Source organism: Nilaparvata lugens, chromosome 1 (assembly GCF_014356525.2).
Source record: "Nilaparvata lugens isolate BPH chromosome 1, ASM1435652v1, whole genome shotgun sequence".
In the NCBI taxonomy this organism is placed as follows: Eukaryota; Metazoa; Arthropoda; class Insecta; order Hemiptera; family Delphacidae; genus Nilaparvata; species Nilaparvata lugens.
This window is the reverse complement of record NC_052504.1, coordinates 30,987,752-31,014,936: the sequence shown is the minus strand read 5'-3', so window position 1 is coordinate 31,014,936 and position 27,185 is coordinate 30,987,752. Positions and strand designations below refer to the sequence as shown.

At 35.2% G+C, this 27,185-nt stretch overlaps 1 protein-coding gene across 1 annotated transcript in view; it reads right to left on the bottom strand.

The window, feature by feature from the left end:
• Window positions 1–24,370, bottom strand: part of LOC111050983 — a 29,249-nt gene extending 4,879 nt beyond the window's left edge. The window contains exons 1-9 of the mRNA XM_039421723.1: window positions 23,618–24,370; window positions 17,771–17,931; window positions 15,689–15,888; window positions 14,817–14,946; window positions 13,999–14,042; window positions 13,025–13,143; window positions 12,522–12,689; window positions 7,486–7,722; window positions 632–725 (exon numbers count right to left, since the gene is read on the bottom strand). Coding sequence (XP_039277657.1) covers window positions 632–725; window positions 7,486–7,722; window positions 12,522–12,689; window positions 13,025–13,143; window positions 13,999–14,042; window positions 14,817–14,946; window positions 15,689–15,888; window positions 17,771–17,931; window positions 23,618–24,370 — 1,906 coding nt within the window. The remainder of the gene's footprint in view (window positions 1–631; window positions 726–7,485; window positions 7,723–12,521; window positions 12,690–13,024; window positions 13,144–13,998; window positions 14,043–14,816; window positions 14,947–15,688; window positions 15,889–17,770; window positions 17,932–23,617) is intronic.
• Between the last annotated feature and the right edge of the window lie 2,815 nt (window positions 24,371–27,185).

Here is a 27,185-nt window from a genome sequence, read left to right as displayed (position 1 = left end):
TTAACCTTTCAAAGAGGAAGCCTAACAGAGGTTGGGCTGAGCAGACTAAAGCCGAGGACACACCTGTCATGCAGATTTTCCTCGTTCCCAAATATATTCCCTCGTACTGTACGATATGAATTAGTACGAAAATTCCGCTTTTCTTTGTTTTGCATCAATTGTTCGTTGAAGTTGATTTATTCATCAAGCAGACACTTTTTTGTTTTAAAAATGATAAGTATAATGCGAATTTTATTCAATTTAATCAAATCATATACTATTATACATGCTGCAAGTTTGTAGGATGTAGGATAACATGAATGATTACATCGGCAACGTTTGATTTTTACATCTTAGATGTATTTATTATAAGTGCTATTTTTATTGTTCATGTTCATATTAATCATTTAAAGCATGGTGAAATGATTCATCCAACCAACAGGTCATTATTATGTAAGCATTCTATTTGATAGAAGCATTTCATTAGAACTGAGATCAGAGTAAAATTCATTCACTATACAAAACAAATTTTTTGGTAGAATCAATTCAAATTCGATATTTGAAATACGGTTTTATATATTTCCAAGACGATAGTGTTGCAATAACTATAAACTATAGTACAGAATTATTCTGTGTTGATTATAAAACTTACCCCATTTGATCGAGAAGTATGCCATTTTAGTTGGACAATAAATCGGTACCAGAGGGTCCATTAAACCATGTGCATTCAGCCAAATAGTGTTCATCTGAAATATCACAAATAATACCATTCATCTTAATATGGTTAAGTAGTGACAATTGCATCAGTCGAGTAATGGAGTATTCAGTTCCAAAGTCTACAAAATTACACTCCACCCCAAAAAATATCAGCAATGATTGATTGTGTGAAGGTTTTACTTTTTCAAATTTATAGTTAAAGAGCAGGTATAACCCGTGCTCCGCAAGGGTCTTTGAGCAATGCAAGGGTTGTTGAAGCAATGAAAATTTCACCCCCTACATTGAAGCTGCTATAAAAATGAAAGGAAAATTTTGAATAGTGAAATAATAATAGTCATTTCAAAGAGAATTCAATGCTCTACAAATCCACGATAAGCATCAATTTAATATCACGAAATTCCATTGAACAAAAAGTGTAGAGAATTTAAAAAAGCTTCATTTTTGGATAGTTATTTGAGTTGGTTGAACGCATTGTTCTCAAGATATGAGCGTGGAAGCAAAACGCTGAAAAATGCAACTTGTAAACCACCCTCATCCCCTTAGCACATGGGTTAGGAATGGGGACTTTTGATATGTTCTCCTCCTAACTAGTCTCAACAAAGCTGTAAAGTCAAAAAATTTGTTTAAAACATTTCCTCCAAATTCCTTTGTCAAGAAAAATTATTAGAAACACTATAGCCAAATTTTAATTCCCTAAATCATACAAATAAAAAAACTGCACTATAAATATAATCAATTACTATCATTTTATGGTGATCTCCATTCGATTTGGTAAACAGAACAAGTCTTGTGGTTTTGGAATCTAGTTGGATTTCCTAGGTTAGGTTTCACATGTTTACAACGTGAAACAAGTGTCATGGCGGCTCACTGCAATACCTACTATTACTTCAGGCCCCACAACTAATTAATGACGTCATAACATGTAGATTGATTCTTCGTAGAATTATAGTAGTTTCTACTAGCTTATCAATGTATGCTCTCTAACTATTGTTACTGTATCGATTTTTTATTGGGTAAAATACTATCTAAATTCCAGATTAGAGACATTTGTATTTTATTAAATAGAAATTTTATTCAAATAAAAACACTTTATTCCACAAATGCCATAATTTATCCATACTTTCAGCTTGATAGACATAGTCTGTCATTTTAGTTGGACAATAAATCGGTACCAGAGGGTCCATTAAACCATGTGCATTCAGCCAAATAGTGTTCATCTGAAATATCACAAATAATACCATTCATCTTAATATGGTTAAGTAGTGACAATTGCATCAGTCGAGTAATGGAGTATTCAGTTCCAAAGTCTACAAAATGACACTCCACCCCAAAAAATATCAGCAATGATTGATTGTGTGAAAGTTTTACTTTTTCAAATTTATAATTATAATTATAATTATAATAAACAGATGTAACCCGTGCTCCGCAAGGGTCTTTGAGCAATGCAAGGGTTGTTGCAGCAATGAAAACATTACATTGAAGCTGCTATAACAATGAAAGGAAAATTTTGAATAGTGAAATCATAATAATCATTTCAAAGAGAATTCAATGTTCTACAAATCCACGATAAGCATCAATTTATACTGTTGGGAATATCACGAAATTTCATTGAACAAAAACTGTAGAGAATTTAAAAAAAGCTTTATTTTTGGATAGTTATTTGAGTTGGTTGAACGCATTGTTCTCAAGATATGAGCGTGGAAGCAAAACGCTGAAAAATGCAACTTTTAAACCACCCTCATCCCCTTAGCACATGGGTTAGGAATGGGGACTTTTGATATGTTCTCCTCCTAGCTAGTCTCAACAAAGCTGTAAAGTCAAAAAATTTGTTTAAAACATTTCCTCCAAATTCCTTTGTCAAGAAAAATTATTAGAAACACTATAGCCAAATTTTAATTCCCTAAATCATACAAATAAAAAAAACTGCACTATAAATAACATCAATTACTACTATTTGTAGGCTGATCTCCATTCAATTTGGTAAACAGAACAAGTCTTGTGGTTTTGGAATCTAGTTGGATTTCCTAGGTTAGGTTTCACATGTTTACAACGTGAAACAAGTGTCATGGCGGCTCACTGCAATACCTACTATTACTTCAGGCCCCACAACTAATTAATGACGTCATAACATGTAGATTGATTCTTCGTAGAATTATAGTAGTTTCTACTAGCTTATCAATGTATGCTCTCTAACTATTGTTACTGTATCGATTTTTTATTGGGTAAAATACTATCTAAATTCCAGATTAGAGACATTTGTATTTTATTAAATAGAAATTTTATTCAAATAAAAACACTTTATTCCACAAATGCCATAATTTATCCATACTTTCAGCTTGATAGACATAGTCTGTCATATTCTGATAGACAAACCCAAAGACCTTAAAGAGATATAGACCCACAATGCCTATGCCTTCCCAATGATAGCTCTTACTTGAAATTGAAGGCCGTCATTGGGGTATTTTAGCACGAGATATTATACATTATATATTTGTAAGACTACAGATCACAAAGGCATTGGTGGCATTGGTATGTAATAATCTTATGGGTTGCCCCCTCAATGGCGGATTTCAATTCCAAGTACGACACTAGCGCTGCATGTGAGTCTATGCATCTTTAAGGTCTTTGGACAAACCATATTCATTGAAATGGCGATATTCATTGTGAGACCGTGAAAATTGGATTTGTAATTCCAATTTTGTTGATTAACATATTATCAGATGTGATAACAAGCATCAGCGCTCTTATTTCGCTTGCTTACCGCCAGTAGATCATTGATCTACATGTGATGACGTCATAGTTTATTAAAGCTTCAGTTGTGGGGCCTGAAGTAATAGTAGGTATTGCTTACTGCTACCCTGATCCACTCTAATCTGTCGTTTAGTAATGTAGCATTAGTTTTTGTTGGTGAAATAAAATTTCTTAATCTTTCGTTAAAGTCATCAGTTGGTGTCTGGAGATTACTACGGAAAGCGTTAATGTAAATTTGGTGAAACTCACCCTTAAGCTGCGTTTACACCAAAGTTATTAACAAAATGTTAATAACTTAACCCTTATAGATTCATAAGGGTTAAGTTATTAACATTTTGTTAATAACTTTGGTGTAAACGCAGCTTAAATGTTTATTATGGTGAGTTTGTTTCTTTAATTAATAAAATTTTAAACACATGTTGCAAACATGTGTGTGATGGTAACTTTCAAAATGAAATATTTCCTACTATTCGGCCATTCTTATGAGTTTTGCTTGCCCTCAAGCCACACATTCACCCATTCACCTTCACTAAATAAAACAAACAATTTGGATTCTTCGGATTTCCAATAAAACCCAAACAATTATGTATAGCAGCATTCGATCCTAAACCTTGTGGGCTCCATCGCGTCCCCACCAACGTTTCTCAAACCTCCCTGACAGATATCCATGCTTCTGCAGTTCTGGACAACTGTGCTTCCTCTCAGCTACGTGCTGAGGACTGAGGAGTCCCATTCGAGCTAGTCACACCTTCACTTGTTACTGATTTTCTTTCTCACTTATTTTGACATTCTGAATTTGTTGAAACCATGAAATGGAATAAATTGGAGAAATAGAAGATATTATTATTATTGTCAAAGGTTAGAAAGAATATCAAATGAACTGTTACCTGATAAGCAATAAAGCTTACTTATCAACAGCTGAGACTGAGATAAGAGCACCGTTCTATATGGCATATTTTGAAAGAATTATTTATTGAACATTGTAATTTATTGCAAATTGTTTGTAGTCAATCATCAAATTTAGAGGTTATAACTTTGTTTACATTATTGAACAGCTGTTTTGAATGCAGTCAAAAAATTAGTTAAAATGATTCTGTGTAGTACTGACTTTACGACTGAGACAAGACAAAGATATATACGTATAAAACTAATAATTATTGTGAAAAGGATAAGAGTTTCAAAATAAAAAATATTTATTATTGTTAAAATTATTTATTAATGGAAATGTACAACATGTTAAATATTATAAAAGCGAACAAGATCATGATACAAGCATTATCATTGATAAGAACAGTCATAACAATTATTCATTTTTTGTTATTTATGATTGTAATAAGAATCTTTTGTATGAAATGTTAATATTATATAATTATTATAAAATCAACCGAATGGATTGATGTAAGAATCTCTGTGATCAGTTCAAGCCAATCATAGGTTAGAAAAATAACACCAAAAAGGGATGACATTCAAACTTGGTATTCTAATTTGTTATCAGCGATTAGAATGGTCTTATCATAATATGTGGTAACACGTTGTACGTTGTATAAGGGGAAAATATGGAGAAAATTTATTTACTCATAAGGGCAGATAGTTTGAGTTTATTTATTGTAAAACAAGAACTATTACGTATACTAATACGTCATACTAATTTTACCAATAGCAGAATTTCTATGCAAATTAAGTAAGATGGAACTGTTCTGCCAAAAGCTTAGAAAAGCAAGACACTTCCCTTTTGATGCCTTCACCGTAAAGACCTTTATTTAAAAAAAAATTATCATTTTCTAGTGAGATTCTTGTTCGTTCAATTTTATGTATTTTAATTATAAGCCAATACTCGAGGCAATATTATTTGTTACATTTTAAATTATTCTGTCAGTTGATTACTTCTGTAAATTTGAATTCTATTTTTCATTATTTAATTGGTGAAGGAAATAATTAATTTCAAAAATCCCCACGTGCTGAAGACCGAAGTTTGGACGAGCCACCGATTATATAAATTAATTTAAAGAAACCACTACACCAGGAAGGATCACGTGAGTTCTCTTTTTTTATGGGGCCCCACCCTTCGCTTCGAAAAAGTGCAGAAATTATTTCAATTTTACTTCGTTAAATAATTTGGCCACGTCGACAAGTGCTTAGTTATAAGAATCATTCTGAATCAGAACTGTAAAGTTTTTGTGGTCAATTAACTGTCCTCATCTGCCTGAACCACGACCTTGATTAAGTCTCTAATATTGTTGTATCTTGGTTGAATCATTTTAGAATTTTTATTTCTTTGTAAGTTTTTTTAAAACTTTGTAAAAAACGTGCATGATAGCAAAGCATCATAGCACAAACTCAATTAAGTCTGTCAACATTAAATTATTCAAAACTTGTTTTCAGAATCAAATTCTGAAACTGCACTGTTTGTTAATTATTATTATTGTTTATTATATTTCCAATTTAAATTCTGCTTCCTGAGTTCGATTATTTCTTTAGCCCTTCAAATTTTGTCCCTGGCACTTGCTTGCCCTGGCACCTGTCCCTGTCCTTGCTTGTTAGGAGCCGATCCAAGACGATTGTTGAAATAATTGATCCAAATCTGGATAAAGGAACAGATCTAAGTGGAAATATTGAGTGGGGTCAGATCGAGATCATATATTCTCTGTCCTTACCTGCTAATATATCAGCTTTTATCTGTGCCTAACCTCAACTTAGGAGCAGATCTCCTACTACAGAGCAGAGGCAGCTGCGGTAATAATTTCACACAGTAGAGCATAAAGTTCGAAAAGATTCTGCTCTCAAAATATTTTCTGAACGGTATTTGGTCTATCAAACCTATCCTAGCCCTTTGGAATTTATTTATGGAAGCACAGTCCCGCAAATGATATGCATTGAGGTTTTTGCTCGACTTGTTTGATTTTATATACTGTTTTCAACACAGGTAATAGTTTAAGGTCACCGAATCTAGTGTCTAGCAATCGCTACACTACAACCTACACTTGCAAAAGAACATTATTCTCATACAATCAGTCACGGGACGAATCAAGGGTGTGCAAGAGTTTATGCCTCCTGCGATTTGGACGATTGAATTTAATCTTCTACTGACTCACTCAATCTGGTGTTTTATAGTTTTCATTCACACACTTACAAATTTAAAGTTATAACACAGAGGACTCAGTATAAGATTTTTCATATGTGTGACGTCGTTATCTGGGGCATTGCTCAAGTATTATTAGAACCCCCCCAAGGAGCGTTATATTATGCATACCCTAGTGCATGTTGTAACCTGCACACACTAGGCCTGTGCACACACCCTATTTGTGACTTCCTTGAGGCACCAAACAATGTTGCTTCCGACGGCCTGCTGCTCCCAACTATTCATATCTGATACTCTAGGTCGAGAGATAAAAATATACCCTTCTTATCTTGGCAATATCATTGAATAACTTTCAGTTTTTAAAACCATTCCACAATCATTCAGATAATTCTCAATTTATCCCATTGCACCGAGTCATAAATTCCCAGTTTATCTATTTGATTAAAATCATTCTTCATTGATCAAAGGAATTCGAATTCATAAAATCTTGTTTTAAAATTCATAAAATGATTAAATCAGTCAAACGAGGTTACAAGAAAATTGACTCCAATCGTCTGTATCTCTTGTAAGCCTCTCCAACAGATTCTTGGTAAATTTTTTGACACATTTCTTGGTAGATTCTTGGACATATTGAGGGAAATATCTTCACTTCACTTTTTGACAAAACACTTCCCGTTCAATTCAATCCAGGACGAGCCCCCAAAATGTAGGATATCTTATATTTCAAAATAAGACTCTCCTAACTCACTTCATAAACTTCTGTTTATTTTCGTTTTACTACTATCTTTTTCGCACAACATAATTATTTGAGCCCATTCCAATGACTAAATGTTTATTTTGGCGAGTTTGTTACTTTGATTAATAACATTTTAAACACACGTTGAAATCATGAGTGGGATGGTAACTTTAAAAATGGAATATTTCCTACAGATTTAATGTAATGTAATATTGCCACTGACCCGCAATAGTTTATGGACTTTCATAGCCAACGCCTCAGATTCAGTCCAGAGAGAAGCATTGGTGCACCAAATGTTGTTATTTGCAAGAGTAATGCACTCCTCAGTAGTTCGAAATGGTTGCGTGGCGATGAATGGTAGTAGAAGATTATTCTGATTCAATGATGCACAGCTTGGAGGTTCGCCTTTAAATATTATTGGGCCCTTCAAACCAGTCTTTGAAAATGTCGTCTCAAGAACCTAGAAATTGAGAGATGATAAAATTAGAAATAATCTTGAGAAAAATTTAGATGATCGAACTCAATATTACAATGATAAAAAGTTTCCAAAATTCATCAAATATCACTCCCAAGATCAGCGTTTAAGAGAACCATTTATAGTCAGCACTATGTGCATTGGTGATTGCATTATACAGAGTGTTTCCTACCAATATTCTAGGGAACTGTTCCTGTGTACGAAGCAGATCTAAATATAATTTTCAAACTGTCTGAAAGTCCTTAATTACTTACACAGCCGCTATTTTTTCAACTTACAATTTATTTTCTAAATAATGGCTGAACACACGGAAGTGAAACTTTGTACAATAATTTATGTCAACAAGACAGAGCTTCAAAAAATATTAAAATTCTTCGAATACATAAAACAATATGGCGACCGTTTAAAATGTTATTTCTTGAATAACCAACCAAAAAACCGTTTATTTTCCAAAAAATAAAAATAAAACAGAAAACCACACGAATTAGTCAAGTGCTGAAATGTTGAGTGAAAGGGAGTCGGCTATCAGCCGTGATAGAGAACGGAGAACGGACGCTTGTTGTCATAAGAGAGCTCTTATCGCTTTAAGCTAACTGTTTTCGCAACGTGAATCAAGTTGAAATTTCTAACCTTACTTTGTGCAATTCTATTCGTACAATTAAGAATATTGTGTTAATTTTTACCGAATGCAAAATACTGTAGATAATTATTTTTCAAGTGCGAGTGGTAGAAGAGAGAAAAGATCTCTTAGTTCGCCGGACAGCAACCAACAGAATAAAAAGCCAACTTCAGTTACAGTGTCAAACAATTGCGACTTGGAACTTTCATCAGTCATGACAGGTAATTCAGAAAATATTGAAAATATTCTTAGTAAACTACTAGATCAGAAGCTTGGCTCCCTGGCGTCGAAATCCGACATTGCAGAACTGAAGAAATGTTTCAGCGAATTATCCGTCGAGAATAAACAAATTGAAAAAGAGCTGTCAATTCTAAAGTCAGTTAATAATAGGCTTATTAAAAAAGTTACTGATTTGGAAGATCGTTCTAGAAGGAACAATTTAATCTTTAAGGGTATAAAATATGGAAAGAACGATGTCTGCTGCGATGTTATAGAAGATTTTTGTGTGAGCAAGCAACTCAGGTGATTAGTGTAGTTAAGGAATGTATGGATAATTATTCAGAGAGGAAGAGTGTGTGCAAAATTTAAGCAAGCATGGTATGATTGGGAATGTGAGAGAGCGCGATTGCGTAGTTTTAAGAATTTGAATTTATTTAGGAATAGTAACACCACTTATGCAAAGGAGGCTTATCTCGAGGCTAAAAACTATTATAAAAATATATGTTGCCAAAAGAAAAAACGTTATTATCAGAGTATGAGTGATAGATTAGCGAATGTACGAGACTCCAAGGGTTTTTGGGAAGCGGCAGAGGTTTTCAAATTTAATAAGAAAATAATAAACAATTCTATACGGTCAGATGAGTGGACTCAGCATTTTAAGGAAATTTTCACCTCAAGTAGAGTAGCAGCATCAGCAGACTATGTAATTCCTTTCAAAAGAGATGACATACTAGACAGTGTGATAGAGATGTCAGAGTTGAAAGCTGCATTGAAAAAGGCTAAGGAGGGAAAAGCACCGGGCACGGATGGGGTACCTATAGAGTTTTTCAAAAACGCGTCAGAAGAGCTTTTTGAAACGATTTTGGGACTCTTCAATCATGTATTAGAAAATGCAGACGTACCAACCAGTTTTAGGGATGCGGTCATATTCCCTATTCACAAAAAAGGAGATACGGCCAATGCAAAAAATTATAGAGGCATATCATTTGTGAATGCGCTAGCAAAGTGGTTTGCAGGTGTTTTGCTGGCTAGGCTTGAAAAGTGGGTACATATAAACAATGCACTCTGTGAACACCAAGCGGGGTTTAGAAAGGGCTATTCCACGATTGACAATGTTTTAAATTTACATAATATTATAAGTTTGAAATTAAGAGGAAGAGGGAAGAAATTATATTGTTTCATTGTGGACCTGAAATCCGCGTTTGATCGAGTTGATAGGGCTGCACTTGTTCTTAAATTGTATGATATAGGTCTATCAAATAAATTCGTTAGAGTTATCAGTGAGCTATATAGAGATACAAGAGCTAGTATATGGTGCAACAAAGAGATGACAGATTTTTTTCAAACAGTCAGCGGTTTAAAACAGGGCTGCTTGTTATCTCCAATTTTGTTCTCCTTGTTTATTAATGATTTGCATGATAACATGGTGGAGGGTGTATGGATTGATGAGCTGAATGTTAAGTTATTACTCTATGCCGACGACTTGGTTTTGTTTGCCTCTACTCCAAAGGCCTTACAGAGAATGATTAAAATGTAAATGAATACTGTGACAGATGGGGATTGGAGATTGATACAGATAAATCAAAGATTATGGTATTCAAGAAAGGAGGACGATTGGCTGCACATGAAAAATGGACCCTATGTGGTAACTCTATTGAGGTGGTAAACAAGTACAAATATTTAGGAGTAGTGCTTACCCCTCAGCTTTCATTCACACAGCATGTAAAAGAACGTGTATCGGTAGCTAAATTTGCGATAAATGGAATGTGGAGAAATTTTATTGCGAAGAATGATGTAGGAATTGAAGCAAAGTGGAAAGTATATCATGCTGTTATGAAGTCTGTGGCAGTGTATGCAGCACATGTCTGGGGGTTCAAGTACTGTGACGTATTAGAGTCTTTACCTAGATTTTTTGTAAAAAAATTGTTGGCATTACCTAGAGCCACACCCAATTATATATTACAGCTGGAACTGGATTTAGAATCAATGTATTTATATGTTTTAAAAATGCACATCGAGTATATTGCTAAAACCATGAGTCTCGGCAGGCACAGATTAACAAGAAAATTGGCTGAGAAAATAATTAGATATAAGATATCTTGGTTTAAGGAGTGGATGCGTTTGGATATAGAGTATGAATGTAACTTAGCAGAATGTTTGGTGAATGGAAGTGAATGGAAGAGTGAATTTGAGCGTATGCATGAGAGAATGAAAGAGAAAAATAGACTGAGTTGTTTGCAAAGCGCAACTAATTCACGATTTCACAGCGTTTATCATATTTTAGACATGAGTAGAGGAAAGAGCTATTTGAAATCTGGATTGAACAGGAAAATGATGAGTTCTATTCTAAAAGCTAGAGGTGCATTATTAAATTTGAACTATGGACATGGAAGAGAGGAAGAGCAGTGGATTTGTTCAATGTGCAATATGGGGCAGAGGGAAAATATTAAACATTTCATTGGAGTATGTCCAATCCTAAGTGGAGTTCGAAGAGCCTTTTTGGGGAAAGTTGAATTGAGTGACTCAGAGGTCATTGATTGGCTCAATGGAAGTGATTGGTGGAAGCTGGCACGGTACGTGCAACAAGCAAGCAAAATAAGAGAGTCACTAATCAAAGAATTCAATTATTGAATTGAGTAGGTCATAATAGTAGTAATTAGTAATTTGGCTATATAGTGGCGAAAGTATGCCATTCAATTAAAATCATTCAAGTATTGTTTTTTTTCTGTTTTGTTTTGATGAAGGGAAAAGTTTATTTATTCACTATGTATTTTCTATTCATTATTTTAAGAATATTGCATATTATTTTTATTTCTAGGATAACAGTATCATAATTATAATTATCAAATTGTTAACTTTATTTTTAGTTTTGTTGATCGAAGGATATTAATCAGTTAGGATAAAGCATTGTAAAAATGATTCAGTAGATACCGACTCCTGACAGACAACCTTCCGGTTATGTCAAATTAGTCTTTTATACAGTTCACTAGGTTTATTAAGAAGTATTTTTTTGTTTTGAAAATATTTTGTTCAATATGTTGTATGCTTGATGATTCGTTTGTTTTGTTTTTTAAATAAAGACGCTTATTATTATTATTATAAATGTTCAAATGGAAGTGCAAAAGCAGAGTATCCTAGTTTGATGTGAAAAATAACCTTTAATTAAATCCTAGATCAATATAGAAGACTGAACCAATGGGTTCTACCTTCACAAACAACATGCCTATTCTTATGAATTTAAGTTAAAATAGAATAGCTTATTAGTATTTAACTAGATACTATGAAAATCATGAAAGAAAAAATACAAAAAATTACAATGATAACTTTTTTAGTAAATTTAATTACAAATCGATTGGCACCTCATTTTTCAAGATTGAACGATTATTAAGTGAGATATGACTGCTTTAGGGATCGGTGACCTACCTTCAGAAGGTTATGTAAGTTTTAGTATTGTTTGAAATAATCTAGAATCACTTACAAATAACATGTAAAGCAAATGGAGATTGTTCCATTATTGAGGTGGAAAGTGAATTTATAACCTCATTCTTTTTTGAAACTTTTATTTGTAAAAAATTGGGAGAATACAGTTTTGGGCTATGCTGCCTGTTGTCTTCTCCCAATCATATTATATTTCAATTATGATTTGTGATTGTAAATTAAATAAATAATAAATAAATGAGGCAGACTACAGTATGCCTTTATGTGCTCTGTAACAAACCTTTAGCGGTCACTTATCGCAAAAGCTGCCGATTTTCACCATTTAAATCTATACTTCAAAATCCCTCTGGGCGTAATTTGTGCTCTACAACCTGAGGCCAGGTAGAGTGTAAAAATGTCACAATAATAAAGTAATGTGATTTAATACTATAAAATTTTCGACTGTCAGATTGAGTAGAATTTTAATTAGAAAAGACAAGTAAAAAATTCAACTAAATACAGTACTTACCTCTATTCCAACCGATTTTGCATCTGAAATATTTTTTTCCAGTTCATCCAGATTTTTGGCATAGTCTGATGGTAGAGAATCGATTTTAACTATTTGTTTCACAAGATTTTGAATGAATAAGTCGTATACAGTTTCTTGAACAAGTACTTTCTTAATTATCCACATTCTCTGAAAGGAAAGCATGAAAATAATTTAATCAATCAAATTTCATTGCACGGCCTATCCATACTAATTGTCACGTAATGCTATGACATTACCATGAAACAATGAATCCCAACAAGAAGTTCCGGACGTTATATTAATATAAATAAGTTCAGGTAGAGGTAGAAGCGAAATTAACTCAGAAATGAAAAGTGCAGTCTCCAATACTGAGACAGGCGTTTGGTGATTTAACACAGTCAAAAATCAAAACTACAAAAAGATCAATTTACAAGTTGGAAAATTTCTAACCTTATAGAAGACACTCATTGCGTATTAAAATTGCCAAAGAAGTACGTATTTACCTGTTTCGGTCCATGCAAATAGTTGTTGATGAGAGTGTCTATTGCACTATCAACGTCACCGTCGCCAAAAACAAGCATTACTCCTTCTTCTATTACTGAGGTTTTTAATTTGGATTCACCTGGAAAAATTGGACAAAAGTCGGTCAATGGAAAGTATCCGATCAGCTCAATCAATCTAATCAATTTTCACTAGAAATTAATAATGTGATAGAACACAATGATCACCATTAAAAAGATAATAGAATATCGATTAAAACTCTATACATCTAAACTCTTCATACTTCATTAGATAGCAGATATAATCACAAAATCAAGATTTTAATAAACCACAGGGAGTGTATCATAGCTGGCGAAATTGATGAAGTCTGTAAATTTTCACAATCATGGACTTTATATAGATAGCCTGTCTTATCGAAATAGTAGTTGTATCTATTTTTCAAAGGAAGCTACTCTGAAGTAACACGAACTACTGAACTATCATGGTTTCAGATTTTTTTACAATCATATTGTATTACTATAATCATTGTTGGATTATAAGAAAAACAACTAGCTTTATTGAGAATTAGAAAGTATTAATTTGAATTTTACAGAGGATAGACTAATGTACGTATGTAAAAAATTCACAACGGGATTTGATTAGCATTAAAATAGTAGTTATACCGTATATTTCGTTTGCTCTGCATCAAGCCTGTCGTGATTACACTATTGAATCACATAAGTTTGTGCAGCAATAAAAAATTAATTCATCACTCTATTCAACACTTGATTATTCTAAATAATGATAAGCATCTACTTTTCTATCGTTATTATAAATATTTTGAGCTAAAGCAATCATAGCTTAGCTTGCAGTCTCATGTAATTTTTTGATTTTGTTTTCTCCTTGAACGTTGAATGATTCAAGTAATTAGAATGATTTAATTAAGAATGATTTGATTAAGAATGATTTTCTGTTTGATTTATTGTAAGAATCTTACCCTCTTTCACGACATGGACCTTCCAAACCGAGTCTTCTGTGAATCTGAAATTTCAATTCAACATGATGTTGCCTTATTGTGTAGGAATCAGTGAGGCAGTATTTTATCAAACTGGGTTGTACCAACCGGGAACATTTTTTGTAAAACTAGCATGTTGAACTGAATAATTGCCAGTCGATAGGTTAATATTAGCGGTCTCGATCCGTACAAGTAATATTCACAATATTTATTCCAACATGTATAATAGGTTTAAATAGACAGAAATTCTTTTCTGCATTTGAATAGTACATGCAAGTTATATGAGTAAAAGCTCAATGTATTGCACTAATGAATGTTGTCAGCAGTATTGTAATTAGCTAGTAGAATTCAATAATGTCCTGTATTAACCGTAGAACCTGTCAGATCTCCTGTGAATGTATATCAGAATATTATTCGTTGTAAATTTGTGTTTGAATATAAATTGAATACTTTTTAAAGTTCCAGTATAATCAAAAGACATATGCGAACATACACAAATAAATGGATGAGTTTAATTAATATAATGAGTACCGGTTCTTCAATAACATAAAAGAAAAGATTATACAGAGGGGTTCAAAAAATTATAATTTTTTATGGAATTATTCACTCTTAGGCTGGCCACAAACGGTAGAACATGTACACATACACACATGTTCAACATCAGCTAGAGGCTTCTAACCTGAAATAACCAATAATATTAATAATTCATGAAACTATAATATTATATAAAGGTTATAATAATGTCATTATATAAATTATATTACAAATCGTTTGATACATATATAAATATATATACATACCCAGCCTTGGACATAAGTTTCATGAACAGGAGAACAGGAAGAAGAAAGTCTTCAGTGATGACTATATTATTATAGCTTTTACAAGGAAATGCTCCAAAGTAACTGCACAGCTTGTAGACATTGTCTATAACTAAAGAGAATAATGTTCTTTATTAGAAATAATAGTTTATTAAAAATACGATTTTAAAAATACTACTATATTAATACTATTAAAAATACTACTAATATTTTTAAAATACTCGAAACTTGATTGAACATACGAAACTACCTAGTTGTTATTGTATTTTATATACAACTGTTTTTTAAGGGTAAGTTACCTACTATGAAATTATTTTTTATCTAACTAAAGAGAATTTATTATTTGTTTATTAGACTTTTGTTCATTAGAAATAATTAGTGGTGTGCTATCCTTATCTGTCATTTAACAAAGCAGATAGCGCTATCCTTTTCTAGCTCCGCTACGTTGCCAGATCGTATTTCAACAATGTAGAAATATAATTAATAAACAAAATATTGTATCTCAATATTATGAAAATTCATTAATTAATCATTGAAAAAAATTTTCTCTTGACGAATAAAATATAATTGATTATTTTAAACAAGAATGAAAAGTTAATACTACATCAGATATATCGGTATCAGCTATCTTCTACAGAAGGCAGTGGCAAGGCAGATAATCGGCAACGCTGTTGTCCTATCTTTCTCCACTGCCATTATAACGTGGACCTCATTATAGTCTATAGATGATTTGGCTACATTCAATAAACTGGCATAATATGGACTTTTTGGAAATTGAATTTATATAAAGAATGAATAACAATTGGCAATTATTATTTCCCTGATAAGTTAGTATCCTTGCATTACGTACTTACCATCATCGTTAACGACATGCGAGAAATCCATTTCCAATAAATGAGAAATTGTTGGATCTTGAACACATAGATTGAAGATTTTCAAACAATCTTTCAAGTAATTGACATCATAATCCATGAAGCACCCAAGCTCCCAGTTCTCTTTCAAACAAGCCAATTGTCCAAACAGTTCGGCATGTTCTTCGAATAGAGTTATTAAACTGAAAAATAATAGCAAACAAAATTTTAAGGTATTAAGCAGTCTACAAACAAGGACAAACTAGTAGCGTCAACTAAGCGTTCAATAGCTATCGTGGGATGTCCTGAGGATATCCCGCACGGTTCCTGTCTGCAAAAAGGGTGATCCCGAGTCTATGAACAACTATATTAACCATTCCTATGTTGGGTAAGGTGTTCAAGACACTAATAAAGGATCAGCTTGTGTTCAACTACGAGAGAAATCACCTTTCCTCTGTTGCACAGCATGGCTTTAGAAGCAAAAGATCCACGTTTAAAGCTGTCTCAGAAATGATTGATCGCCTTTGAAAAAAGGGGTCTAGTGTACCTGGTACTTGCTGATTCGAGCGTGATTCATGGAATCCTTCTTGAGAAGCTTGCCAGGTATGGACTTGATGGTGAGGTGCTTGAAACCCTCAAATCCCACTCAACTTGAAGGAATCAGATCATATCCATTGGAGGTACTCTCTCACAGACTTTGCAGGTTGATCATGGCGTACCACAAGGATCGGTGATAGGCCCCCTACTCTTCCTGGTCATGATCAATAATCTTGTACTCTTTGGAACGGTGCTGATGTCTTCGGATTACATCACAATCAATGCAGAGGGCCGATAGTTGAACAGGCTGGTTTGCAGACTCAGCAGGTTTTTTTATATCAAGCAGTGATTTGAGAGAAATAGACTCTGCTTGAATGAGGACTTCACAGCCTTGCTGACTCAGCTCATAAATCAGCAATGAAACTGCTGGGATTTGTTATTGACTCGAAGTGGGCAAGCCACATTGATGAGGTTTGCACCAGGCTGGCACGGGTAGTCTACTTTCTGCTTAGACTCAGAGCCCTCCAGAAGGAGAGATTTGGTGATGGAGTACTTCGCCCTTTTCCATTCCCATCTTCGGTATGGAATCTAGCTGTGAGGGCATGCGGCGAGTTGCAAAAGTGTACTGATGCTCCAAAAGAAAGCACTTCGAGTGATCACCTCGGCAGGGAATCGAAAGCACTGTAGACCAATCCTATGACAGTCATATGCAGAGAGTTGATGTTCATGCATATATTACAACAAGGAGGAGACTTGAAATTGACATACCACGCTGCAGAAACAATCAGAAAAACGCCTCCTTCCCTATATTTACACTGTTAGATGTACTATATATGATATACCAAGAGACTTTTTTATGGTAGGCCTAATTAGCAAAACAAGATCAAGTGATTACCCATACAATGGGAGAAGCGGGCGCCAAAAAAACGTGAACCCACACGATTACTGCAAACCTAATGTCTCTTATACAATACAGATGCTATCACTTGAAGAAATGCCTGGTATTCACGATTCCAGTGATGTTCTTGTTACTGAAGGCAGGTTACCAGAAGCAAGCAATTTGAACCATGTATACACTTACTTCAACATTTTTCTGGCAACCTGCCTTCTAGCAGGCTCATCCAGTCTACTTGCACAAGACAACTAGAGAAGTAGTCAGCTTGAAAAAGGGTGGCCCCTGAGGGTTGAGGCCCCTTCCAAGTTTCTGGAAGCAGGTTGAGGTCTTGACATTGTGTTCCATTTTCAATCTGAGCTTGTTTACATCTTAGTTGTGCATTAACAAATTATTCTAACTATGAGTCAGTGGTGTTATTATTTTGGCCTTATGGAGAGAACAGAGGCAGATTGTACACGGGCTAACAGGTTTCGTGCCCACATAGTTCAAGTAAGTGTCCAGATGATGCAGGTTGCATGCTTCCTGTATACAGGAGCTACAACACCAGTCATAAGAGTATGGCAAGTAAGAACAGTTTATCTATCAAATGAGAAGGCACTTATAGCACTTATGGTAAATCATCTCTACAGCTTTTAGTAAATACAACGACTTACCTCTTTGATGCTGAGATCAATTGATCATGAGTAATTTTTTTCACCTTATACGCATCACCCATTATTAATTTCTCTTGTAGATGAAAATTTTCATGTTTTACTTCCAATTTTCTATTTAGTAGAACATTATTGATCCATTCTAGATTCGAATCTAACCATTTCTGAAAAAAATTACATAACTTACAGTCATGATTGTACTAATTACTCTACTTCTAAATGTTCTAATAATAGCCACTGGACATACAATGAAAAATGCTAAAAACTATAGTTAAAATAAATAATAATTTAAAAAAGTCATTGGCAACTCGAAATTTTTGAAAATAATCCAATAGAATACCATTTTCATGAATTTCATTTTGAGAATTCCAGTTTTGAGATTAATATAAAAGTACGTAATCGTTATCACCGTACGTAAAGTACTGAATTTCATAATTCGACATAATTTACACAGAAGTGACGTGGTAGTGGCGTGACACTTACTTTTTGTCGCTTCCACGCCACTCATAGATAACCATGTGATCTCCAATTCAAACAGAAAGAGCGTTTCGCCACTCTACCTCTGTTTGAATTGGGCCTAATAGTTCCTAAATAAATCTATAAATCTATAAATCTTGGTCAATAAATCTATACCAAGTTCACAAATATTTTGAAATACTTTAAATTTGAAATTTTTTTTCACAATAAATAAATCCATATCAAGTTCACAAACATTTTTATGGTTTGTTCGAATATAATTTGGCTACTGAAATTAAAATTATAATTATCAGCTAATTGGAACAACTAATATGTGAAAAAATGAAATAAAATCAAGCCAAGCTTTCAATTTCACGACTGTCACACTAATATAATTGTCCATTGTACTATTCCATTCAGAAACGATCTACCTAAGGATTAGGTCTATCTAGGATTAGACCATACATAAGCTAGTTAAACTGTTCAATAAGGAGATTACTAACATTGCGAAAACATACTCTTTGAACAAAGTTGGGATGTTTAATTTTCCAAGAATATTTCATACTACCCAAGGACTGCATTTGAATGTAATAGATAAAAACATGTACACAAATGAATTGAGAAAGATATTTAAAAATCAAGATCGGCGCGTTTTACTATTTATTTTTAGAGAAAGAGAACCAGATTTATAATAATTGTCTTTGATTTCGGATGTCAGTTTTTCTCCTTCAATTGAATCTAGTGAGAGAACACTTGATGATGAACAAGCAGCTAATGATTGCAACACAAATGCTGACTTTCATTTTCAGAAAAATCTCACGAGTCTCTGGATTTGATCAACTCAACCCCTTCTTCCATATTCAATTAAAATATTCAGGGTGTCAATAATAGATTTGAAGAGTTAAATTTTATCCGATCTTGGTAAACCTTTGCTGTTTCTTTCAATGAGCACTGGCTAGACGCAGCTAATGTTTATGTTTTGAATTCTCTGAATGACTAGCAGTAAGCTACAGCTAATCTATAAAACAGAGAGGTGGCACTAGTATACTCATAAGAAGAGGACATAAGTTTGCAGAGCGAGAGAATATTAATAAGCTAACTGTGGAGAATGCTTTTGAAAGTGTTTCAATTGATTCTCAGGTTGGGGAGAATAGAGATTTCTGTATTTTGACATATTTTTGTAATGGCATTTAATATTGTTTATGGTATTTTGACATTTGCTATAGAGATGTTCTATAGAACATCAATATAGATGAATTTATTCTTAATTATAATAAAATGCAACATCTTTTCAGGCGCGAGTACAAAAAAGAAACCATTTTTATTTGTGAAGATTTCAATATAGATTTGTTGAAAGACACATAAAAACCCACCTTCTTGAATGCCACGGAATCAAACAAATACGACACAATGCCGACATTTCAAGGTGCTGACAAGGGTAACTCTCAGTTCGTACACATGTTTATTTTTATTCAATTTCACTGTTTGTGAGTTGAACTGCAGATTGAAATAGGATGGATGAGATTAAAATGATTGTTAGCGGTCCGATGTGGGCATAAATTTCTCGGTTCAAAAATCTACAATTGTTTGCCAAATGAATTAAAAAATTAGACAACATGAGTCATTTCAAAAATAAACTTGAAGGCTCCCTCATCAAGATACTATACTACATCATTCAATAATATCGTGAATGAAGTACATCACACTGGAGACCAGAAGCAAGTTAAAATTACCGCGTTTGCAACCATTGACGACCACGGCGTTGATGCGCTACCAGTGGGAGAATTTCAAGTATCAAGTAACTAAGCAAGTATCGTGTAACAATATCAAATGTATTCAATCAGAAAACAGCGGTAACGTCTACGACAACTTTGTTTGAGAGAGGGTAATTTTATTTAGGGTTGAAACTTTTCAACCAGATCAGCACATTAGTGAGAAGTTCAGATGCTAGACTGCTTTTGAGAACTGTCACTCAAAGACTCGTATATAGAGTGCCCTACACTGATTCCTGTGAACCTGTTCCGATAAAGATTACTATGACAACAAGAACTTTAAATGTTGCAAGCTGCAAGAGCTCTGCTTACTTTAGATTAGAAGTATAGATTAACAATTTCAAAATAGCTACGGTAGACTAAAACAACAAGTTTGACAAAACTATTTACATCTCAGCAAATCCAAATAAGTCTAGGCTTGACTTGAATTTTCCATGAAAATTTCTAATAATAATAGTTTCGAGTGACCTGGATAGCTCAGGTGACCTAACGACTGCTTATTAGGCAGCCGGAACTGACGACTTGACGTGTTCATCGGACACACGGGAGTGACCCGAGATAAATATCTTTCCCAGGTCTCTGAATCATAAAGCCAGCATCTGATCCACTCGACTACGGCCTCTCCTAATATTTATAATGATTACAACATACTATGTTGACGTTGGTTTTGAGAATCTTAGCTAAGTATAGGCCTAATATAATGCTCAAGATATACTATAGGAAATCAGATAATACTCAGTTACTTGACGGAAGAAAACAAGGCTGCACTTTAGTATATGGGCCGCGGAATCCAACATTTTTGGTTTAAAAGAGGTGAATTTGTTTTCATGGTGATTGATAGGTATTTTAAACTATTGGATTTAGTAGAATGATAAATTCTAAAGAAAAAATGTTCAGTCACTTGATAGCCTAAACTCAAAATTGTTCGAGATATTTGGGCAAATAAAAATATTGCAACTCCATTTTTTGCTACCTAGGGAGAACTTAGGTTAGAAAAAGCTTAGATTGGGGAAAGCTTAGGTTAGGAGGAGCTTGGATCAGGAAAATATTAGGTAAGGGGAAGCTTAGGTTATAAAAAGCTTAGATTAGGGAGAGCTTAGGTTAGAAGCTAGGGTCAGGAAAAGCTTAGGTTAGGGAAATCCTAGTTTAGGAAAAGCTTATATTAGGAAAAAAGCTTAGGTTGGGAAAAGCTTAGATTAGGAAAAGCTGAGGTTAGGAAAAGCTCAGGTTGGGAAAAAGCAAAGGTTAGGAAAACCTTAGGTTAGGGGGAGCTGGGTCTGAGATAAGCTTAGGTCAGGGAAAGCTTGAGTTAGGAAGACTTACATTAGAAAGAGATCTACTTAGGAAAAGCTTAGGTTGGGAAAAGCTTAGATTAGAAAAAAGCTAAGTTAGGAAAAGCATAGGTTAGGAGAAGCTTAGGTTAGGGGAAGCTGTGTCTGGGGAAAGTTTGGTCGAGGAGAAGTTTTGATTAGAAAAAGCTTAAGTTAGGAGAAGCATAGGTTAGGGGAAGCTGGGTCTAAGAAAAGAATAGGTTGGGTAAAGCTTGGGTTAGGAAAACGTAGATAAGGAAAAGCTCAGGTTAGGAAAAAGTTGAGGTTGAGAAAAGCTTTGGTTAGGAGAAGCTTGGGTTAGGTAAAGCTTAGGTTAGGGGAAGCTGGGTTTGGGATAAGCTTAGGTTGGGAAAAGCTTAGGTTAGGAAAAGCTTAGATTAGGAAAAAGCTTAGGTTAGGTAAAGCTTAGGTTAGGAAGAACTAGGTTTGGGAAAAGCTTAGGTTAGGAAAAGCTTGATTTGATTCAATTATTTTAACAATCTTTTAAAGCTTCTGAATTGCATTGGAAGCTGAATAAAATGTGATCCTCAATATCGGTCTGCACTATGCCTATGCAAACATATTGAACTCTTCTAAAGCTAAAATACTACATTTTCTTGTATTTTTTCCAAATATCTTAATAATCTATAGAATTTTCTAACCTCAAATCTATTTTAATGGATTCCCTGCAAAAATCCCAATAAGATTTAGCCAATTTAGTAGTTACTAAAAGTAAAAAAAAAATAGAAAACTTTTTTGAGTTTGTTGTGTAAGTGTTTTTGGTGTTTTATTAACTTACATTTTTATTAAACATAGCTTGTTTTCCATAGCAGATTGTTATTTATTTATGTAATTATCATTTATAAAAATGGTAATCTCCTGCGCAGCATATAATTGCAATGAAATTTTTGGAAAAAAAGTGGAATATCTTTTCATGCGTAACTTGAAATTTATACCCATAAATATTGTGAGTTGTAACTGTAATATTATCCTTGGTTATTATGATGTAAGTGAACTCATTGCAGCATGACAATAAATTGGTTTTGTAGGCTACGGTACCTTATTATTTTCAAAACACATTATAACTTTGAAGCCGATATCACATAACACATTATAACTTAACCGATATCGTTTTTGCCCGTAGCTAGAAATAACCTAAAAACAATATGAATCTGAAAGTTTTCCAAACGATGCGTGACGTCAAGATGGGTGGATTTGGCAGTAGATGTTGGCTTCAGAGGCTAGACATCCTAGCGTGTCTATTCTATAACTGGTCTAAGGCCGTGGCACAGAATAGGTACAGAATGAAAACTTGTAATCAAACGCCTATCTAACCAATGCTTTTTACATGACGCAAAAACTAGACACGTCACGTAACCTTAGGAAGTTCAAATCCAATACAATATGTATGGCTCTGGTTGACGAATGGAAATGGGAAAACTATTAATTAATATTTCTCTTTCGGTTTGTATTTTAAATATTGGGCTGGTACAAAGTGGGACGACAATGAACTGGGACTATTCCAATTTGTATAGTGTAGTTATGATAGAGTATTCGACTATAATAGTAAAGTTCACGTTAAATGGCAGTGAAGGAAGATGGGATTACAGGGTTACCGATTCTCTACATTTAACTCCATTTTGCCACAGACTGTACCATAACACAGCCATCATTATTGGATAGCTGTAACTAGAATATTTCAATTAAGACTGATCTAATATTAATTTCATTTTCTTTGATAAAATGATCAGTTCCATGTTAACTGACCCCCAGGGGGGAACAGCTCACTAAAGAACGGTTGTATTGTAATCTTTGAAACATTAAATTATACAGTGAGAATTGTGAAAACATGCTATATATTCATTTTACAATACTACTTTGACAGTAGGTTTCATTGAGAATCCTAATTTGAAATGAAAAATTAGGTTGTCTGTCGCTTCAACATTTTAATGCAAATTCATTTTTTTCAATGAGAAGGTGGTAATTTGATACATGATTTCTATACAGAGTTCTAGGAGAAAATAAATGGCAAAAACCGCAAATTGATATCTTAACCCTTATTAGTTGAAAAAGTTGTGAATTATGTTGTACATTAACAAGCTGAAATCATTATTTGAGCTACCATGAAGGTTTGTCTGTGTGATAGTTTTCAAATAGCCTCAGCTGATGTAATGAATTGAAAAACTGTTTTATTTAGTATTTATTTAAATAAGTCCATAAAAGGGATCACTAAAGTGAAGCCCACTGGGACACATCAAAAATGTAAAACAACTGCCTAGAGGCAGAAATCAAATACGAAAATAGGCACTCACCACACTGCTCTCCAACATACAGAGCTCACGGAGTGAGTACAGAGGGTGATCCGTCAGCAGGCTCCTCAGAGCCCCTTGAAACCGCACCGCAGGCAGATCCCTGGCCAACAGAGGCAGCCTATTATAGAGGCTGATAGACATATGAGCCAGACCAGTCCGAGTTCTGCTCAGCCTCTGGTAGGGTAAATCCAGCCTGAGTCTACCCCTAGTCTCATATGGGTGGAAGCTCTGTTGGGTCACGAGCAACCCCACGTTCGCATGTGTTCTGCAAAGGGTATGGAGAACATAGAGGGAGAAGACGGTGAGGATCCTCTCTTTGATAAAGAGTGGGCGACAGTGGGCTAATCTACCAGCCCCACAAATAATCCTCAGGGCCCTCTTCTGGAGACGAAGGACTCGGGCGACATCTGTGGCTCCACCCCAGAGGGGGAGGCCATATAAAATCACACTCTGAAAAAAGCCAAAATAGCACATTTTAAGATAATGAGGTGGCACACTGTATTTGAGACCCCTCAGCAGGAAAACCACTCTGCTCAACCTGGCGCAAACTGTCTCAATGTGCTCGCCCCATGAGAGCTTCCTGTCAAGGGTAAACCCTAACAGTTTGACAGGCGCAAAATTGTATTCATTCCCATTTCTGAGACTGAACACAATAGACTGAGTTTTGTCTTCATTGAGGAGGAAGCGATTGGCAGAGAACCAGTCCGATGCAAATGCTCCAGTCTCCACCATAGCGGCCCTCAGTCCTCCCATCTCACGACCAGCATTGAAGAAGGTGGTGTCGTCCGCATAAGAGACAACACACCTGCCATCCACCTGAGCTATATCGTTAACTGAAATAAGAAACAACAGAGGCCCCAGGACAGAGCCCTGAGGCACTCAACAGTCAACACAATCCCTGATCTCAGAGAGAACTCCATTAGCCAGCACCGCCTGTCTGCGACCCCCCAGGTAGGCCTGAATCAGTTTGAGATCAATAGGCCATTGTATCAAATGTCAGGTAGGCCATTGTATCAAAGGCCTTGCTGAGATCACACAAGGTGAGCCCAGCAAGTCCACGTGCCTCAAAGCAATCAAATATCTTGGAAAGCAGGAAATCTACTGCATCAGTGGTGGATCTATTTTTCCTGGAACCAAACTGGGTGGTTGCAAACAGGCCGCACTGGTCACAATAAGCAAGGAGTTGCTCAGCAATAAGAATTTCAAAAATCTTCGATATAATAGGCAGGATGGAGATAGGCCTATAGTTAGTAGAATCATGCTCATCACCCTTCTTAAAGACAGGCACTGTCTTAGAAATTTTAAGTTGAGAAGGAAATACAGACTGCTGGAAACACAGATTAATACAAACAGTCAGGGGAGAGACAATAAGAGCTAATACATCCTTAATAGTAGCACTGGTCATACCATAAATGTCTTTACTAACCGAGTTGCTCAAACAGTTCACAACTCGAGTGACATCATCACAAGTAATACGGCGCCAGGTCAACAGCCGAAGAGCGGGGGGCCGAACCGAAGCCGAGAGCAAATCCGCCGCCACCACACACAGGGGAAGCTTGGATCCCCTCGCAGATACCGCGAATAGAGCTGGTCCACGCGTCGTGAAGATCATCTGCAGATACCGGAACAGCACCAGGAGCTGGTACACCCGCAGCGGCCCTGATGATACCCCAGGCAGCTTTACACCTATTGGGTGCCCGGTCAATCAGCTCAGAGTTGTAGCGCATCCTGGCCGCACGAGCAGCCCACTGGTATGATCTCCTCAGTCCCATGTAGGTCCGTTTAGAGGACAGGAGTCGATCAGCCCGAAACCGCTCATACGCCATAAGAACCAGGTCTCTCAAGTCAAGAAGGTCGTCCGTAATCCACAGTGGACCACGTTTACCAGGCCTTCCAGAGAGGAAACGTTTTAGTGGAAAGCAGTTGTTGAAGCCAGTCAGGAGTCTATCAAAAAACGCCGTGAAATTGAGCTGTGCATCAGGATGATCCTTCAGAAAGCTCCAGTCAATCAGAGTCAGATAATGCAGAAAACGCTCGCGTCCACCCTGTGTGATGGGTTGCACCCAAGTGAATTGATCACGCCCTGCAGGTATAGAGGCAGGGTAGGTGGAAGTTGGCAATTCCACATTGCAGCCGAGTGCCAGGTGGTCACTGAGGAGAGGATTTACAATTGAACAACTAATGTTATTGCCAATGTTCAGATTTGTAATCACATTATCGAGGCAAGCATCAAATCTAGTGGGCTGCCAGTTAGCCACATAGAGGTCCAGAGATCTCAATAGGTTAACAAACTCCCTTGTCCTGTGGTCAGCCTTCAACACGTCAATGTTGAAGTCACCGCCAACAATTATGTTAAAACCTGGATTTAAGTTAGCTAGCTGAACAACAAGTCCCTCAAGTGAGTTGAAAAAATTTTGAAGGCAACCAGCTGGTGACCGATAGATTGTAATAATGTATAACTTCGCATGCAACAGGGATACACATGCGAATTCATGCTCTTTTTCAACACAGTGCATAGAAATGTCAATGCATGCAAAGTGGGCAATCACAGATGTGTCTATATAAATAGCAACCCCACCACACTGGAACTCACTTCGACAGAAGTAGGCCACCAACTCATATCCAGCAATTTTAAAAAGTTTCAGATCATCCAAGCACATCCAATGCTCAGACAGACACAGCAATTTAAATCTCATGTTTGTGCTAAGAAACAATTCAAGTTCATTCACTTCATTTTTAATGCATTGCACATTATAAAAAAGCATGTCAAAAAGCAGTTTATCACAAGGGAAATCATGCATGGAAACACAATCGTCAGAATTGATTAGTCTTTCAGTTGAGGAGCCAGTTTTGGACTGCCTAAAAAAACATTAGATGATTGCTTATTTCTCCTGTTAGCAGGGATGTATTTTTTAACTAAAGTCCCCTCCGTCCAAAATTCAGCAGACAGCACACGATCAAAGAACTTATCGGCTGTTGTAATTGCATGCGATGAATTCTTCAGCTGACTAAATGATGAATAACAACAATTTTTCCCTATGCACTCTCAATGCTATTTGTTACATCCTGAAAAAGGACGAGGGAGTAAGACAATGTCCAACAAACTTCACCTGTAATAAAGTTTGAAGCTAATTGATTGATTTTTTCCAAGGTTATTGTAGAACATACAAGCAGACAAACAAAGACTTTGGCCGTCAGTAAGTCAAACCTGAGAACTCGTTAATGCTCCTTCAAATATTAAATTCATTGATAAAATATCATAACTTTTTACATAATTTGATTCAAAATTATTTCAACTGGAATCAGACTTTTTTGACCGAGCGAAGTGAGGTCTAAGATTCAAGTCGACGGTTAGGCATTTCTCTTATTGTTTAAATGTTCAAATGCTTAAATGTTTATATGTTGCGCATTTACGACGAAACGCGGTAATAGATTTTCATGAATTTTTACAGGTATGTTCCTTTTTTAATTGCGTGTTGACGTATATACTAGGTTTTTGGAAATTTTGCATTTCAAGGATAATATAAAAAGAAAAAGGAGCCTCCTTCATACGCCAATATTAGAGTAA